At 38.2% G+C, this 20,173-nt stretch overlaps 1 protein-coding gene across 1 annotated transcript in view; it reads right to left on the reverse strand.

Moving 5' to 3' along the window:
• cacna1ha (calcium channel, voltage-dependent, T type, alpha 1H subunit a) overlaps positions 1-20,173 on the reverse strand; it is an 80,471-nt gene that overhangs the window by 12,865 nt on the left and 47,433 nt on the right. Inside the window, exons 10-21 of the mRNA XM_058377978.1 lie at positions 18,353-18,708; positions 7,941-8,092; positions 7,545-7,730; positions 6,103-6,220; positions 5,247-5,402; positions 4,109-4,196; positions 3,686-3,894; positions 3,178-3,564; positions 1,674-1,774; positions 1,469-1,592; positions 686-754; positions 414-598 (exon numbers count right to left, since the gene is read on the reverse strand). Of these exons, the coding sequence (XP_058233961.1) occupies positions 414-598; positions 686-754; positions 1,469-1,592; positions 1,674-1,774; positions 3,178-3,564; positions 3,686-3,894; positions 4,109-4,196; positions 5,247-5,402; positions 6,103-6,220; positions 7,545-7,730; positions 7,941-8,092; positions 18,353-18,708 (2,131 nt within the window). The remainder of the gene's footprint in view (positions 1-413; positions 599-685; positions 755-1,468; positions 1,593-1,673; positions 1,775-3,177; positions 3,565-3,685; positions 3,895-4,108; positions 4,197-5,246; positions 5,403-6,102; positions 6,221-7,544; positions 7,731-7,940; positions 8,093-18,352; positions 18,709-20,173) is intronic.

Genomic DNA, 20,173 nt, shown 5'->3' on the forward strand with positions numbered 1-20,173 from the left:
TTCACACAGACACTGTGACATCAATACAAATATAAGAGGCTGTTTATGTTTTTATTTATCCTACTTGGGCAATATATTCATAGAAAAGTTTAAAAGCAAATTTTAATTTTCACATAAAGGTTTCTTCAAATCTTCAATATAAATGTTGATATCAAACTCATTTCTGCTCTCTGAGATGCCACAAGTGCTTGTTCTATGTGGTTAAAATTTGAAAGTGTTATGCTTAACCACTAAAATTCTGTATAAGATTATCTCACACTGAAAGCCAAGAGTCCTGACTCATTTTATATCAGACTCATGCCACTAAAATAATTCCTTTACACAGAATGAATATGTACTGGAGTAAAAGGTTTCAACAATACTAGATCCTTCACAGTTGGGGTGGGATTAGATTATTTAACAAGGATCCTGACCTTAAAGGCCTCAGCGTCCTTAGCAGACGTAGAACCCTCAAGATGCCAAAGATCTTGTTCCCTCCAGTGGATGCCAGGGACACCAAGATGTCAATGAGTGAAACAAACACCAACATTCCATCCAACATGTTCCAGGTGCTCTGCAGATAACTATGCTTTCCTGAATAGAAGCCAAGAGCCACCACCTACAAGACCAGCAATGGCAACTCAGTGAGATATACAGAGACTGCAATATTAATGTGAATAACTATATCAAACTGAAGCTTTAGTACCTTCACAGTCATTTCAGCAACAAATATCACAGTGAATACATAATTGGAAATACTGAGGAACAGTCGCTCCTAAAAAAAAAAAAAAACAGAACATCATACAGAAGATTTCATCATGGCCTGACAATGACATTTGTACTGTATATACTGAATTATAAATATAATACTATAAATTCTGTCAGCTTCAGAAGTATTGGCACCCTTGGTAAGAATGGAAGAATTATGACATAAAAAAGAAGGTCAAAAGCTAATTTGTATAATCTCACACTGAATATATATTAGAGAAATGATACATTTAATCCTTAGAAATTCTTATAAAACTGTATTATATGATAAAATTGTAACTGGAGCATGTTCCCATTTATATTTTACTTTACTTATGTTCACCTGTATGTTTAGAAACTTCCAATTTTGCTGGGAAATAAATACGAGGTGATGAATGAGACATGTTGACTGTCATAACACAGGCAATGTGTATAAAAATAGCTGCATGCCTGAAAATTATGTTAACATCCAGAGCTGTAATGAAAGTGTAATGACTGCCATGCTTAAAAAAGAGTGGTAAATAGTCATAGATATGTAAGAAAATTAGCCAAAGAATAGTCTTTGAGAGTTGAGAATGTCAATTCCAAGGCAATTAAAAAAAATCAGGATATTCCTATTTCATGAAGAATTATGCAGACTTAGTGCCAATAATTCTGGGGCTGACTGTACTATTATGTATTAGAGTGCTTTCACTAAAAGCTGAGGTCATAAGGTCCAGAAGAATATAATAGTTGAGCTTACTGAGCTATTGGGCTGAATGTGTGGCCTTTCCAGAGCAATAGTGATGCAGTTAAGGAAGATAAAGACTAAGACCACATGGTCAAACATCTTGTGTGAAATGATGCTCTGGCAGAACATCCGAAACCTAAAGAACAGAAACACAAACGAGGTCAAAGTGTATATATAGTGTATGGTTACTAGATTTTAAGTGAAGACGAATACTCACTTGTTTCGTGGAGAGAAAATATAGAGAGACCAGTCCTCATGACTTTTACACCACTTGGGTTTATACGCATGCAGCATCCTCTTCAGGCGAAAACAGAAACTCTGCAGCATAATAACACACAGGATTCAGAAATAGAGCTAAGGAAGATCCGTAAAGCTGGTCATAGAGAGATAAGTTATTTCTCTCTTTTCCTATTTCTCCCTTTTACACAGGAAAGGCAGCAGCTTGCTGGTTTCCATATTATATAGTGCTTGAAACTCAATTTCAGCACTGAGCCTCTGGAATGCTGAGGTACCGTAATACCAGATCACTGGAGAGGTTGCTTTCCACCCACCAAAATAAAAAAAAATAAAAAAAAATACAGCCTGCAAAGTATGCCACTAAAAATGTAGTGTTATAGTTAGTCTTGTAACTAGTCAAAACCTTGAGATGGTATCCTTCACAATCCAAAAAGATTCATTTCAGCATTGGTTAAGCTACTATAACAACATAATTATCGAATCTACAAGTTATCTTTGAAAAATGCAGCTTATTTACATTACAGGGAAAGCTTCTCAGGCAGCTCCACTATAACATTAGTAGTTTCAACTCACTGAAGCTAAATCCATAGTAGTGTAGTGTCACATCTACTGCTCATATATGAACACAATGTACACAAAAACAGGCCTCAAAAATACATTTATCATTTCTAGTACACACATTATGATTTAAAAAATGACACACAAATGATCTTGACCTCTCATCTCATTGTTTTTTTCTGCTGTGTGTGTGTGTGTGATTAACCAGTTTGTGTGCCTCATGTGTGTATATCTGAGCCAATGTGTGCTTGCCGATTAAGTGATAAAGAACAATTTTGGAGCACATGATTGATTATGTAGTGTTTCCCCAGTGTTGATGAGATCATCCAGAAGAAATCAATTCATTTGATTGTAGCCACTAGTTCCTATGGAAACCACACTGGTGGTCTGGTTGGTAAGGAAGAACAGAAGTTGCATAAGTAACCGTGTAAATGAAAGGTAAGGTCACTTGGGTTTACAAGTATGACAAGTATGCCAGGGGACTGATGTGACATAGTGGAGTCTTTTTATAGGATACCCATTTGGGGTTATGGAAACAGAGTGATGACTCTGCTTTTTGCACAAGGTCAGGAAATGATCTAATGGGAATACTCCTGTAGTTCAGAAAGTAACCTGGCATTCCTCTGCTCAGTTGTAGAATCTCTAACATTGCTCATTAGGGATAAAATAGTAACTTTATTTTAAACTTTATATTTTTTCCCCTTCTCTGTTTCTATACTTCTGTAAAGCTGCTTTAAGACAATGTCCATTGTTAAAAGTGCTATACAAATACACTGAATTGAAAATCGAACTGTTAAACTAATTGTACCAGCACTGGCTAGTACATTATTAACAACCATGCACAAATGTCTCTAAATACTGTTTGTGCAGAGGTTTGTCTGTGTGTGTGTGTGTGTGTGTGTCTTTGCAGCTGTGTGTTTGCTCACATCATCTAGATCCTCCTCTGTGGTGGAGTCCTCGCGGCTCAGCTCAGAGGGCAGCTCTGTGGACAGGTGTAATGCCCTGCCGTTGCAGTCGTGGTATTCTCCTGATGAGCACAGGCTGGGGAGTGTGGGCAGCTCAGGAAAGTCCAGAGAACTGGGGTGGTGCAGAGAGCCACCACTGGCACTTCCTGCATTTCCCAGCATGATTCCCCCTGGTTCCTCATCCTCAAAGCTGCCTCTACCATCACCTGAGAGCAGAGACTCCCTTTCCCCAGATGTATCTTTCCTCTTTAGACTTGGTGCTCGACTCAGGCCGTTCCAGCTCGACCTGCGACTGCCCCAGTTACTGCTTGAACTACATGGGTGGCAGGGTGATTTGCGTGGGCTGGCCTGAAAAAAAAAATCCCAATTTATTTTTCACACTATTTTCATATTCTCGTAATCAGTTTTGCTTATCATGCAAAATAGATAAATATGAAGTGCTATAATTTGACTCGGTGAAACGACTTACCAGTGATCTCTGATCGTAAGCAATCGGATCAATGGAAATCCCACTGCCACGCCTTGATTCCCCTAAACTGAAGATGGAGTCTGTGCCTAGGGAACTCTTTGGTGTGGGCATAGGAGTGGCAGCTGTGCGCATGATGATCGGTGGAGGCAAATTACCACGAGAGTCCACATGCCCATTTGCAGACATCATCAGAGAGTACATCTTCAATTCTACTAGTGATAATTGCAAATCCATTTCAGCAAAACAGAAAGAAATATAATGTTAAACCAGAACCTGACATACCATATATGTCCACAGTCTACTGTATAAACTAAACTGGGAAGTTTGTCAGGATTGTGCAGGACCCACAGTAGTGACAGAATATCTTTTGATCATCCAAGTCTTTTTAATGTTTTAGTGTAAGAAAGTAATTTAAACAATAACCTGTGGCACGTAATTCTCCCATCTTCTCCTCTTCTTCAAAATTAACTGACCTCTTCTCCTCATCTGCGTCAGACTTGGTGGCATCTCCCTACAATGTTGAAGACACATTTAAAGAAAAGCTCTCTAGCGGTCTAGGTGCCTGGCTCTTTGACATCAATAACAGCATGTGGCAGCACTTGTAATTAGTTTAATAAAGCTCAAATTAGACGCTGCTAAAAGGTTTATTCTTAATGTATTAGTCTTTATTTATATCACTAGATATTATAACTGTAGTTCAGTTATGCGGAGATATGAGAATGACTATGAGAATACAGTATTCTGATAACATTAGTAAAAAAAAAACACATCTTATTAGTCATTTATGTTATGTAGACAATAAGTCATTTCAGTTTACGGCTTTAAGAGCTCTCCGTGTTCGGCTCGGTGCGGGTCAGTAAACTGAGATAACGAGGTCTGGTTGTGAAAGTGCTGTGATACTCGTTTTTACACACACATACTGGTTCACACACCCTGCATCAGCACATCAGAAGAGCCCAAAAATCCATATACAGTGTTTTTATTGGGCCATATTTAGATTTAGAGTCTAACATTATATATTATTATATATTATTACGTATATTATAAATAATATATCTATGTATACATTAAGAAAGGACATTGTGAAAGAGTTATGCTAAGCAGTTGCATGAATTGATTACCTAAAGCATGCTATTAAAAATATTGAAACAAACAGGTTTATTTTGAATAATCATCCGCTTTTAAACATGAACCAGATGCCAAAAAATCAATTGAACATTTTAATAGTATTTTAAAAGTTACATTTTTCACATGATTAACTCCTAAATTCTTTCCAGCAAGCACAGGACTCACACATTTGTTAATATCATTCTGTGCATTACATCCAAAGCCCTCTGTAGTCACTATTGTGCAGATTTATGAATTTCAGGGTGACATTATTGTGGTTACAACAAATGATCAGGCCCTGGAGTTAATCTACCGTAGCTCCTCTCTTACAGAAGAAAACGTCTGAACTGCAAATAGTTTATTTGCATTGCTGCTCCTTTAACTTTGGGTAGTTAATACACACACACACACAGTATATCATTAAGCTGCATATAAATATTGAATATTATCACACCTCTGCTTGAAAGCCTTCCACCAAGATGGCTACCAGAAGATTAAATAGGACGTAATTCCCAAAGCTCATTAGGGCCACAAAGTAAAGTGCAGCCAGTGGAGAGGTGGAAGCCATTCCATTATAGAGGACCACATTCCAGTCCTCTTGAGTTAGTATCTGCAATAAAAACACAAGCCTATAAAATACAATTGAGACAACAACTGATGAAAACCTGGTGTTGCTGCGTACTGCCATAATATTTATTTAGAGAATTGACATAATTTTATGTGCTTTAAAGCTGTGTATGTATTGTATGTCTAAGTGAGTGAGTGAGTGAGGATCTTCTCTGAAATCCCCCACATACAGTAAATAAACATATTGTAACATAACTAACTAAATTCGAACCAAAAATGTAAAAACACATGCTGTTTTATTTGTATTTAGGAGCTCTTGGATTCATTTTGTATATGTTCCCTGTGTGATACTTCATCACTAAATGTCTTCAGTAGCAGGCTTGCCTCTAACTGTGTCCTATACAGTCTAACACACTGCAGGTTCAACACTATAGCGGCATGTCTTTCTGCTGATACAGCAAACACTACAAGCACATCATTTCAGGCCATTTAAAATGATTGTTCCCCGCCATACGCTTGTGAAAACAATAATGACATAGAAATAAAGCTGTTCAATTGCACGATGTCTTTATTTGGCTCTTGGTAGAAGCACAGAAAGCCAGTCGGCTTTTCTCATATTACTGAGCGTATACAGGACTAAAGCCACCTTAATAGCTTTCGATTGTGTGCAACCCTGTGTGTCAGGGATAACGTGTATTTTCCACCTCCTCCTTTGACTGAGAGTGTAACGTTCACGCTCTAACCTGAAACACAGTGACGATGGCCCACAGCAGAGAGTCAAAGTTCTTCCTGTCTGGGATGGTGTCTCCATTCTCCAACTTCAGGCTGAATTTGCAGCCAAACAGATGCATTCCAAGAATACTGTAGAACAATACAGAGCAAGCTAAAGATTATTCCGACAATTCAAAACAGATCCATCAGAAAGGGTAGCAATTGTCAGGAACAGCTGGTCAGTTCCGTGCCAGACCACTCAAGGGTGTGCTGGCAGGTGAATCACTGGAGTCATGTGTATTTTGTGCCACGCCTTTCCCATTGTTCTTCCTGTTGTATCACCTGTTTCCCATTAACCTTAATGTGTAGCTCTATAAATAGGGATCCTTGTGTACCTGTCCTCGTCGGCCATTGTTGACTGTTTTGTGTTATGTTATATCATGGCCGTGTTCAGGTTTAGGCCATGTTTTATATCTGGGTTTACTGTTTATGTTTAAGTTTATTATCATGTCTAGTGTCTAGTTAGTCTACCCCATGTCTCATGTTTATGTTAATAAAGCAGTTCTTCTTTGAATCCTGCGTATGGGTCTGTCTCCATGGCGTACCATGGAGGTCCGGGTTTGAGCCCCGCACAGGGCAGGGGCGCCTGGACGTGACAGCATTGAACCCAGCAACAATAATCTCCTTTCCATGTGTATATTTCAGTAAGTTACGTCAATTAATGCTTCAATCTTATGCTATGTGCTCAGCACTTTTATCTGAGCATAATCCATTGCTTAATTATTTATGCGGCTTCCTGTAAATTAGGCCTTGTAAAAAGTCATTTACAATTTAAATACTATTCAAATTTGGATAATAGTTCTTGTATTAAATGGGTTAAATTTAATTTCATTTAATTTGTTAATCATTTTCAGTGAACATAGTCTGTCAGGGTGTAGGAAAAATGTTAATGAAAACATTACTGTGGATAATAAAATACATAAAAGAATTTGACACAAAGTTCATAATAATATAATAATTATAATAATATATAAATAACTATAATAATAATAAAGAATAAAGCGAAGTATGATTTACTTTGAAGGAAGCATCAAGACGGAGTTTGTTCCGTGGAATAAAAAAAATATAAGCTCCTTGATATTGGAATGCATTCAATACTATAATTTTTAAGTAAAGATTTCTGTCAAATTTTTAAGTAAAGATTTCTGTCAAATCAAGCTGTTTCATACATTTGCATTTTAAATACAAAGGTTTATATAGATACTAGCTGGGATTAATAACACTTCAGCATGTCAGGTTAATAAGATCTCATCAAGAAAATTTAGCTCTTAGAAAAAAAAAAACTTTTGAGAATAACTCCCAGAGAATATCTGAAATAACAGCTCTTGAAATCCACCTTTCTGTTAGTGGCTATAATACAGCTCAATTCACTCAGTTTATAATTGTGTAAGTGGACGGTCAGGTCCCTTATCACCTGAAGGTGAAGATGAAGAGCATGAGCAGCATGCAGAAGGTAGCCACGTTATCCATCGTCTTCATCAGGACCACCAGCTGTCTCCGCAGAGCTGGTAGGAAGCGCACCAGCTTGAGCACACGCAAGAGACGAAAGGTCCTGAGCACGGAAAGACCCCCATCAGCCTGTCCAATAATCTCCCATACACTAGCAAGGACACACATACACTGAGTCAGCAGATGTAGCACATACATCTCATACATGTACATAAAAATAAACACAGATGCCGGATAATGGCGCATATGGTGGCATATCAGTAAAAATATGGACTTAAATATAATGGAATTGGGCAGACCCCTGAGTGAAGCATGGCACGAAGGCGCACCGCTGTGGAGTAAAACGTACAGTGTGCTTTACCTTATAACAACAATGATCCCATCAAAGATATTATATGGGTTTTTGATGTAGCCGAAGATACCAAAGGCCATCAGCTTGAAGATCATCTCAAGGACAAACATGCTGGTGAAGACAATATTGCTAATCTCCAGAACATCTGTCAGTTCTTCAGGCTATGGGAACAAAACACACACACACACACACACACACGTTATTAAATTTGTTATTAAACCGTAATGATAGTGATCGTAAAAATGTGAGTTCGTGTCCTTGCTTTATGAAAAAACCCTGAATCACTGCATGTGCATAGTATTGTGTATTTAGAATATTTTTCGATGAAGTATGAATATAAATACAATACATGAATGTAATTATAATGTTATACACCAGGATGGTGCTGCTACTAGTGCTGATTAGTCAATACACAAATTACAGATAATCCAGTTCGAATGTGGTTAGAATATAAAAATGGCCGACATGTTCAGCATAATCAGCGGAAAGTAAATAATTGCTTTAAAGAGCAGATCTGCATGATTTAAGAAACCAGAGCACGTTCCAAACTTTCTGTGCATTACAAGCTGTTTCTGGGCTTGATTGCTTGGCCCCCTTTATTTGCTGATTTAGGCAGAAGCATAACTCAGGTTTCATCCTCTTCATCTGATTCACTTCTGAATATTCAAGTGAACCTCAGAGGTAAATAAGTAGAATATTTCTAGTTTTTCTTGTTAATAATTTGTATGACACAAACATCCATAAGATATACTTAAAACATGAAGGAAGCTGAAGAAAATCTATTTCAGACATTTGACCTTGGTGTGTCCTTGAGCCTGTTTTGATCAATTCAGTTGCATCTGCTGGATACAATCCTGCAAATATTCAACCACTGGTTCTTGAGATATTACGTCAACAGTGGACTCAGACGCACAGACGGATAATTAATTTTAAAATCAGAATTGAATTCGTAACCAATACAAATAAGATTCAAATGATAGCATTCAGTGGCTTCACTTCTTTTCAAGTATTACCTAACCCAGGTTCAGGTTCAGCTGGATCAGACTTCACACCACTTGCAATTCTAAGCAAACAAGATCATTTGAACATAACTAAAACTGCAGGAAGCGAATAATCTCTGCATTTAAGTTCACTCTTTAATCAATAATTACTATGCATAAAATTTACAGACAGAGCTGAGCAACAAAAATGATGATTAAATGACAAATCAGTGAAAAGGCATCTCCTAAGTGCAGCAAGTGCTAAATTTTCCAATAGTGCCAGCTCAGACACTGCAGCATGTCAGCTAGTCTAGGCACAGGAAACCTCTTTATACTTTTATAAGGCTGCAATCCTTCAGTACTATTTTAAAGCCATATTTCTCTTTTTCATCACATATACATACACCTTATACCCACAACCAATCTGTACAACTGCTTCTAACTACATTTGCAGCCACTGGTACCCTCTAAAGTTTGCAATAGTCTCCAATCATCTTTTCATGGCTGTCTGAGTGTACTTTTATACTTTTCAGAGAATTTCAGCGTTTGAACTTGTGATATCTTGCTAATCTGGTTTAATATCACTCCCACAAATTATTCTGCTGCTCATTATGGATGTTTTGCACATATGTTCCTCAAGTCTAGTTAAGAGATCATACCCATTATTAAGCTTACAAAGTTGGCTAAACACTAATAGTGATCTTTTGTTCCCTCTGTTCTCATCGTATGTCCAACAAGTCGGGTGTCGCTCAAAACCTCAGGTCACTTGCCATAATCCCTGCAGTCTGACTAGCTGCCTGTGCATAGATAACACAGTTGAGTGGGTTTTCCTCAATACACCTCCCGCTACATACTGTTGAGCCTGCAGCATTAGCCGTAACTGCTAACACAACAAGTTTAATGGTCAGATTAGTAGGACTGTTTCGACAGAACATTATGTACCAACTTGACACAAAGCACACTGTTTAACAAGCACACACGCTTTCACTTCGTCCAAAGTCTAGACATCCTATTAATGTCTGGCACAGATGCCTGGCAAGATTCATCCTAACTCTCTAGCTGATTTTAGGATTATCTTTTCATTTATCTCATTTCCGACGGGTTCATGCTTGTGGATGCAAATGCACCTGATGCAATACTGTCTTATTGAAGCTGTCTCTCTCAACTAGAAAGGAGATTCCTCTAAAAATACAGACTCATCTGTATGACTCATTTTTCTCAAACATAGCAGTGAGAAAACGAATCTCCAGAACATTTTCTGATGTCTATATATGGTCACTGTGGCATGAGAACCAGACAGAGCTAGAAATAACACAACTTCTGTAGTCCTGGTGTCTCTGTGGTACTACATATGAAGTTCCAGTAAAATGACTAAAAAGAACCAAAACCATTTACAGGCAATATAACAGTACTTAAAAAATGCTGCAGAGCCTCCCAATTCAAACGACTTCCCTCTATCAACTATTCACTGACTCGTGCGTAACAAATTACAAAGTAAATAAATAAAAGAATATGAGAATAAGCTAACAATTTTAGCCAGCAAGCAATCGTGTATTACAGCATCTAGCCAATATGAACTATGCAGCCAGGCTAGCTTGTTAGTGTCACGTAATGAAGGCGAAAGCAGATACAAGTGTAGAATATATTGACTGTAAAAAAAAAAAAAAAAAGGAACAGATCGTGGCACAGGGACTAAAGTAGCAAAACACTAGTAACAAGACTATGGCAAAAACACAGGCACTAGAAAGCAAAACATCTGAGAAATGGTGAAATAGTGGAGGTGACTAATGAAAGAACACAAAATAGGTGAGCATGATCATTAGGGGAAATGGAAAACATAACAAAAGAAGAGGTAGAGAAGGTGTGCACGGTTGTTCTCTGGAGGTCTGGTGGGGAAATGTCCGGGGTAGTTAGATAGTATCGAGAACGCAAACATTTTCATCATAATATAGCAAGGAAACCTACTGTATCTAATTAGTCTAGAAAAACTGTACCATGTTTACTGTTTAAGTGTACGAGTAACATTTGTAAATTTGTACATTTTCAATTGTGTAGCGAAAGAAAATCTTCTGAAACTGTTCTTAAAATAATATCTCACAAGCTCAATGCTTTGGATTGCTGCTGTTATGCAAAACTGTATCAGTGATAGACAAGCAGAGACATCACCATCGTCCTCATCAGCCAAGCCAGAGTGAAGCAGACTGCACATTTTATACAACAAACTGGAGAAATCTCAAAAATGTGCTCAGAAAGTGCTAAATGTATACCAGACGTGATTAAAGGAGCTGCAGATGGGTACAAGCTGACATATATTCACAGTTCTGATCTGGATGAAGCATAGCTTAAATTTCAGTTTATGCATTTATATAGACAGAGGATAATGACAAGGACAGTTCATAAATCTCTGAACCAAACAACAAGAACATTATTCTTTATTTGCCTGGTGTTGTAATGGGCCTGTGAGCTGTGCAACGGAGCAACAAGAACCATCGCTCCCAAGTGAACAACAACTTCCAGAAAATAATTTAAATAATAATGACTTTATACACTATAAAGGGCTGCTGATGTGACACTGGACATTATTACTCTGATTTTAATACTGACTTCTGTCTTAGTTTTCCAGTGCATTATCTTACTTTGTTACACAGGTTTATTGCACATTAGTTTTTTTATGCTGCTACAATCTGCTTTTAAATGCCCTCTATGTTTATATCCGTAAAAAATTTTAATTGCACTTTACTCACTAAAGAAGTGTGCACTTGGTCGATGCTGCCGTCTGAGCACTGTTGTATTGTGTTTTACTCTATTGTATTGTACTGTCTGTCTTCTGTCTTGTATTGTTTGAACACATGCACTTTATGTAACACTGTGTAGTGTATTTTGTTTTGTGTTGTTTTATGCACCATGGTCCTGGAGGAATGTTTTTTCATTTCTCTGTGCACTATACCAGCCAAATATGACAATAAAAGAAGCTTCTGATAGGGGATGTGGTAGCTTAGTGGTTAAGGTGTTGTCCTTCTGCTCGGAAGGTTGTGAATTTGAAGCCCAGGACCACCAAGCTGCCATGGAAAGACCCTCCGCTCTGGATAAGGGCATCTGACTAATGTAAATGTTCTTGACTTGTAGCTTTTATTGTTATACATCTCTTAGATTATCATTTTCTGCTGATTATTACACATTTTCTAGTAATAATCTCCAGGTTATTTATCTTTTTCTTTTTCCAGATATAGACCTACACTCGCCGTCCACTTTAATAGGAACACCAGTACACCTTCACTTTTTTTTTGCACAGTTATCCAAACAGCATTACAATGTGGCAGCGAGACAATGCATAAAACCATGTGGATGCAGGTCACAAGCTTCAGTTCTGGTTCAGTATTGAGTCTATTCTGTGTAAACTCTAGAGGCTATTGTGTGTGAGTGTGTGTGTGAAAATCCCAGGAGGTCAGCAGTTTCTAAAATACTTAAACCAGCCCATCTGGCACCCAGAGCTATGCTGCGGTTGAACTCACAGAGATCACACTTTCCCACCAGTCTGAGGTCTGAAGTGAACAATAACTGAAGCTCTTGAGCTGTATCTGCATGGTTTTCATGGCCTTCATTGTACTTGTGACACATGATTGGCAGATTGGATAAGTGCGTAAATGAGCAGGTGTACAGGTGTTTCTGTTAAAGTGGATGATGTACTGTATGTATGTACTGTTATAACTGACCTGCAGAAAAAATAAAATTCGGAATCCGTAATGAGATAAACATTACTGCCCTTCATATCAACCTTTATATAAGGTCTGATGCATAGGCTGATCGCTTTGTAAAGGGCCCAGAAAGGGGAGGAATCAGAGACACTCTACAAAAAGACCAAAATTATTTTTTAAAATTTATTTATTTATTTTTTATTTTTTAGGCTTTAAGACTGACTGTAATTTAAGATGCTTCATGAAGGTCAGTTAATATAGTATTTCTTTCTATCCAGCAAGATATGATTTTAATTGGGCAGTATGAATTATCATTCAAAGCGGTTATCTTAAAATGTCAAGATATTTTAAGGATCTCTCTAAAGGAAACTAATTTTCCTGTGTGTAGGCGGTGTGTATAGGTTTATATCAGAATACAAATATACATTAAAGAAAACTTTTTAGGGTAAGCAAGACTTAAAATCTGTAAGTACTTAGTCAAGCTCAAGGAAACTACAACATTTCAACATCACTAAACAGTGAGACAGGAAACACCCCAGTGATTATACCATTATGTCACTGTCCATTACTGAGCTTTACTACAGCTGGCTGAGCTCTTAAGTTTACAAATCGTAGCCTGTATCGTGTTTCTGCCTGCTGGAATATATATATATATATATATATATATATATATATATATATATATGTTGCATAATATGCCGGTATTTGATCCTTCTGCCCGAGTTACCTCTGAACTCGATGGCATGTTTTAATATACATACTCCAGTCAACTGTCCATCACCTAACATCATGACAGGAACATTATATGGATCTTGTATTTATATAATCTACACATAATCTACATATAATCTACATATAATCTACACAACTTTAAACTATATTTATATGATATTTAGATGATGACTATGGATATCTGGTAAATAAGCTCTGTCTGCATTTAATAATATCTTTTCAAGGGCTCTGAGGTCAAAATGTTACAAATAAACAGATTTTGAGTTTCGAAAACCTTGAAAATGACAATTCTCTACAATAACCCCAAATCTAGCACTAAAACAAGCTGGCACTCCATATACCGATGTATTGTTTCTGTATTGTTTTCCTGCTTATTAAATCAAACAGTGCCATATTTCTCCTTCCTCCATTTAAGCTCAAGATGTTGCCTCTTAAACAGAGCACACAAATCGAAACACATTCTCAATTTCCTCAAATTAGTCTGTGCTGGCTGAGTGCAGAGCTATGAAATCCCACTGCTGCTGCATCAGGCGCATTCGCTGTACAGAAAGGGGGCGGTTATTGAAAAACAATCCCTATGAAAATGCGGGCTAGGGCTCCCAGAGATCCTCGTGTTAGTAGCCGGGAGGAAAGGAAAGGAGGGTAGAGTACAAGGGAGGGATAAGAAGGATAAAGAGATGAGGAGAAAAGAGAGGAGGGAGTACAGGGGGAAGAGAGGAGCAGACTATAAGCTGACACTTATATGGGATCGTTCCAGGGGGAGTCGGATACAGACCATTCTTCTCTCTGCATATGTACCACATGTCACATGGACCTATGCAAAGCAAACCATAAATCATCAGAGGACAGAAAAAGCCTTTTGCTGCAAAGCAGCATGTTAATGCGGCTTTCCATTACGCAAATGAAGCTACACTGTGTATGTGCAGTGCTGTGAAACTTCTGAGTGTACATAATGCAGCAATGGGCTTAGCAGCAGTCATAAAGAGACCACTGATAAAGATGTGTTACTGATCTCTAGCTGGACTTTAAAAAAAAAGAAGCCCTGAGACATAATGTGTTCCCTGCAAGACACCAGCTCATTTCAGTATCCCCAGTGCTCATAACGCTTGCTCACAACGTCCCTGATATTTGGCAGAGATGAGAGCGGTCCTGCTCAGTGCAAACAAACAAACTCACTGATTCAGTGCACATCTGAGTAATCAAATGTGTGTAGTTTTAGCTATAATGCTGTGGCGCTGATTGATCCACTCACTGGAACTGGGTAAATACGATTAGCTGACTGATTGACTTTAGAGCACTGGGGCTATGTTGAGTGACCATCCTTTAACCTACCACTAGAAAGAGGAAAGGAAAGTGCCACACACAATCAGAGCTCGAATGACTTTTTTTACCTGACATTCTACAGAAAGTGTGCTATCAGCTTGGCACTGAAGTGAATTAAGTATCTGCAGAATCATTAAGATCATGTTTCTATTGTTTCATAATGTTGGGTTTGTTGAACACTAGAATAAAACAATATTGAAAAATGTACAAGACAAGGTTTAGTACTGTTTAAGTGTAACACAAGGAGACTATCTATATCTGTAACGGTATAGTATTCCAAATGTCTTTATCTGTATCTATATTTTTAGAATTTAAATATGAACTATTACCAGAAAGAGCTGACAAAAAAACTGGGAAAACCCTCAGAGGTAGAAGTGTAAGCACAGTCAGCATGCTCTGTAAATTCTGGCTCTCACAGTTCCTCAAACTCATCACTCAAGTTTAGTAGCGGTCTCAACTACAGACATACGCAATGTTTTTAATCCAGCTCAGGCAATTACATTTTGTTTGTAGTTGTCGGTAAAAAAAATTAGTTGCTTCTATTTCCTAATCTACTAGTCTAATTTACACCACTGCCCAGCCCCAGTCTCATTCCCAGCCCCAGTCTCAGTCCCAGCCCCAGTATCAGTCCCAGCCCCAGTATCAGTCCCAGCCCCAGTATCAGTCCCAGCCCCAGGCTCATCCCCAGCTCCAGTCTCAGCCCCAGCCCCAGTCTCATTCCCAGCCGCAGTCTCAGTCCCAGCCCCAGGCTCATCCCCAGCTCCAGTCTCAGCCCCAGCTCCAGTTCTAGTCCCAGCCCTGGCCCCAGTCTCAGTGCCAGCACCAGCCCCAGTTCCTGACCCAGTCTTAGCCCCAGTTACAGTTCCTGCCCCTGGCCCAGTCCTGACACCTCTAGTCCCAACAACATGCTCCATGAACCTTTCTGACAAATAGCCATTTTCAAAAAACATTGAACCTTCCATTCATATCTATAATAGTAACTTTTGAGAACAATAGTATATATTTGTACTGTTATATTTAGCCATATAATAACTAACAAATAATTTCTATGGTTATACTCACTCACTTTAAATTAAATCGAAACAAATGCTGAACATAAAGCTATTACATGCTTTGAATTTACTGATTTTACATAAACAATTCGAATGAGCAAATTTGCAAATAGATTGCGTCCTCTTCACATGAAGGTGAGGTTAATTCCACCAGGAAAGTGGAATGTAAAACCTGCTACTACATCTTTTTCCCTTTTCACATATTTTTACATCTATTACACCCTTTTCTTTACTGCCCTACTAAACTATACCTTGAGAATCCAGCATGCTCCGCTCAATAAAGGATGGAGGACAAAAAAACTGTGCATCAAATTAGCAATCTCATGACAACAGGCCAAACACATAGACTATTATTCAACAAGGGAAACAATGCACGTTAGATGAATTCTGATGATATATATTTTGTCCTGACTATATTCATTGGTTAATATAGTCAAATCTCTTCTCCAAATAAATAAAAATACTTCTAAAAAAAAAAAAAAGAATTCTGAACTTAATGTGACATTAAAAAGTTACAAAACATTGCAAAACAATGCTTGGATTTAGTTTTATAAGTTGCAGATTTTTATAAAACGCAGATTCATCTTCCATGACAGGGTGGTGTGATGTGGGCTCATGCATAGTAGAGAGCTGTTACCACCCCAAAGCTTATGACAAACATTCCATGAATACACCATGAATTTCTTACATAAATTAAAGATTTAATATTATTGTTCTTTATAAGAAAAATAGGATGTTTGAATCTGTCACCTTGTGAAAAGTTAAGTTTTAAATAAAGAAAAAATCAGGAAAACCTTGGCTGTAGAGTTTACTTAATGCCATACTTTACTGTAGATGTGTTTTGCAAATCCACACTTATTCACAAGGAGAAAGTTCTAAAGGATTTTAGCCTACAAGCAAGAACAGCTCTGTTTGAAGCATGCATTTCTTCCAAACTTCCAATCCCTCTTCCATCTAAACATGTAACGTCTGATCTATCACTGTATATAGTGAAAGTTTGCAATATAAAGTTTACAAAACATACACAGATATATTAGAGCCCAAAAACTGTTTCTTATAGGTGGTTTGTTTCCAGCTCTCTATATCAGAAGACACTTTAGATTCTCTTGGTTCAGTTTCATTGTTGCTATTTTTAATATGAAAATCATGTATTCTCTAGTAGTGACACCAACAGGGTGATAAAATGACCACAAGCTATGATTATGTCTTTTTTTATGCTGTGGCGTAGACGCTCCAAAAGACAACAATGGATGACGGACTTTGGCTCGCAGCATGTTATTACGTCCCGACAGGTTTTATATTACAGACTTGTATAGCACTAAATCTCAACTCCAATTACATCTCTCCCACTGTGATTGGGGGGGGGGGTGTAAATTCAGCCTACGATATACTACTAAGATTTTTTTTAATACAAAGCCCAAAGCATAACTATACCTTTTAGGTTGAGAGCACAAAGGAGAAAAAAAATTGTTCTAGATTTGGCTTATGATTTCTGTTCAGTGCGGCAAATCTCACTATTGAGCACAAATCCCAAAGTAAATACAACCAGAGCTAGTTTCCTGCACATGAATTAAGCTTTGATATAAATCACGATGCCTGTGGTGAGTCACTGCATAAAATCCTTCTTAATCTCAGTCTCTGACACTGACCAAAGCATTTGCAAATCCCATGAAAAACAATAGGTCTAGGTTAATCAGAGAGCATTAAAGCCAGTTAAGTTAAAAGGGGTTATGCACACATCAACTGCAGACCAACCTTTTAAATTATGCAGTAGGAGGGTGTTTATTTATTCGGCCACCATTTCCTCAGCAACTCTGCTACTCATATCAAACATATATCTTCCGATTGTGTCTTATCTTATCAAAGGCATAACAAATGACATAAATGAGAATATAAAAACCTTCAAGAACATTTTTCTAAATATGATTGAAAAAAAAAAAAAGTGAGTCCACTTCGTGTTTTCTCTGAAAACTGCCCATGATGCTCGTTTCCAGCTCAAAGCTTTCAACACAATAACAGCAACAACAAATCACATTCTCTAACTAGGTTAGGAGATGTCCAACATCCACACTCCCCTTCTCTTGAGATCTTGATAGGATCAGTTGAATCTCGAATCACAGCCTTCTGCCAACATCACAGATAGAGAGATCCCCACTCTCCAGCAACGAGGCCATAGCACAGCGAGAGGAGGTGCAGCATGAAGAGGCAGTGCAGCACTGCGCACAGTTACATAACCACACACGCTTTTAGCCCAATAAGGCTATGAAACCCTCTCCAATGTTTATGAATGAAGATGAAATAAGTAACGAATCGCTCTGTGTACACCATAAGATGCTGTACCTTTGTGAAATACTTTGTTCTGGTCTTGAAAGAAACCAGACACCCAGACACACACATAGCATGGTCCCAATTCAGATCTGAAGACGAGGGACTCAATTCCCTTGACTTTTTTCCTTTTTCTTTTTCAAAATCGCTACTAAAGTAATGCTAGTGCTATCTCACTGTCTTACACTGACAACGCAAGATGTGAAACAGAGGAGCAGAATGTTTGCAAAAGTCACCTCAGGATCCCTCATGAGGGATTCCAGGACAACGGCCACCGGCAAGAAAGAAGCTGAGGGAGCCGTTCTGGCACTCACCTGCTGGTGATACTCTATTCCCATGCTCAAGGTGTTGATAAGGATAGCGATCATAATCCCACGGTTAAAGTACTTGCTATCCACTATGCGTTTCATCCTGTCTCTGAAGTTCTCCCAGTAGCGCATCAATCGGTTGCGCTCCTCAAGCTTCTTGTGGCGATGCAAATGTCCGAGTTTAAACCTTGCTCTGCGGGAAAACTCGTGCACCACCTCGCCTTCAGACTGGGAGCATTCAGAGTCAGCCAAGTCCAGATCAATGTTCTCCAGAGCCTGGGCACAGTATGGACACCCGAGAACCTCAAAGAGCAGGGAAGTTGGCTCTACCCCTGCCATCTGCAGCATCAAGCGTCTGTGACCTGAAGGAGAAAAGCATCATAAATCCCTGGACGATATATCTAGGGTCATTATCATTGATGATTTTTTTTTTTTTCATTTCAATTTTCAAATATTGCAACGTTTGCCATGTTAAAAAAATGTAGCTTAGAATAATTTCTGCTTATTTCCTTATGTATTAATCGTGTGTATTCTTCCAGCAGATCCCGACATGTGTGCAATACATTTTCAATTACAGACTCCATCAGGTCCCTTGAGCTTGGACCAAAAATGTACTTGATTTTGGATGAATGACAACACCATCAGCTCTAGGCCTGTTTTTCAGTTCAAGGAAATACATAGGTGTCAATTAATCCAACAAAACAAGTTGGAGCAGGTATACACATGAGGGAAGATTGGCAGTCATAAACAGATGAGCTTTGATGGAGAACACAACCCTGTCTGTGATGTTCTATTCTTGTTCCTGTCCCTCTGTTTAATGCCATTCGTTTAATGGCCTCATATGAAGAGTACAATCAAAGTGCATGCACGTTTTGGGTTGAAGTAAAGCTGAGTCAAGCCGTAAACAGAAGTTACTGTGGATAATGCAGGGAATTTCCATAAATATTACTCCTCTTCATTCAGTGCTTTTTAAACACATACTTCCGAGAGTTTGGAATGATTTTGGAACTGGAATAAATCCTGTTTCGTCTCCAAGTGTTAAATTCTTTGCAAGGAATTTAATGTGAGTTTATCACAGGAACAAGTGTGTTGAATAATACTACGTCAAAGAAATCTAAATATTTATAAAAAAATTAAAAAAAAGGGTAATACCTTGTATTGTTGAGTATGCACCTTGGAATCACTTTATCTTGCTGAGGAATGAACTGGCCCATAAAAATCATTAAAGCTTAAGGTCAGGCAGCACAGGCAAAAAAAAATGATGATTTTGCTTCCAGTTGTTAATCTGCAGGCTTCTGGATTCTTTCCATTTAACACTTTAACAATGTGTAAAAGAAAATGCCACTTATTGCACTCTATATAGCACTTTAGAGTTATACTTTTATCCCAACTCAATAAACCGCACTCATTTTTGTTGGACTTTCCATTTCTCAAGAAGTTAAACAGGCATTTTAAAATCTTGCCATACACACAAAGTTGCTACAAATATGAAAACATTTGTATAGAATCTTTCGTATGTTGTAACATTACAACTTTCTTTCACTGGAACTCAAACCCTGTTCCAGCATGACAACGCCCCTGTACACAAAGCACAGAGCTCCATGAAGACATGGTGTGAGAAGGTTGGAGTGGAAGAACTGGAGTGTCCTGCACTGAACCCTGACTCTGACTCAACCCCACTGAACACCTTTGGGATGAACTGGAACACCGACTGAACCCCAGACCTCCTCACTCTTACAGCATCAGTGTCTGATCTCACTAATGCTCTTGTAGCTGAATGATCACTAATCCCCACAGACATGCTCTAATATCTAGTGGAAAGCCTTC

The sequence above is a fragment of the Hemibagrus wyckioides genome, linkage group LG24 (genome assembly GCF_019097595.1).
Source record: "Hemibagrus wyckioides isolate EC202008001 linkage group LG24, SWU_Hwy_1.0, whole genome shotgun sequence".
Taxonomy (NCBI): Eukaryota; Metazoa; Chordata; class Actinopteri; order Siluriformes; family Bagridae; genus Hemibagrus; species Hemibagrus wyckioides.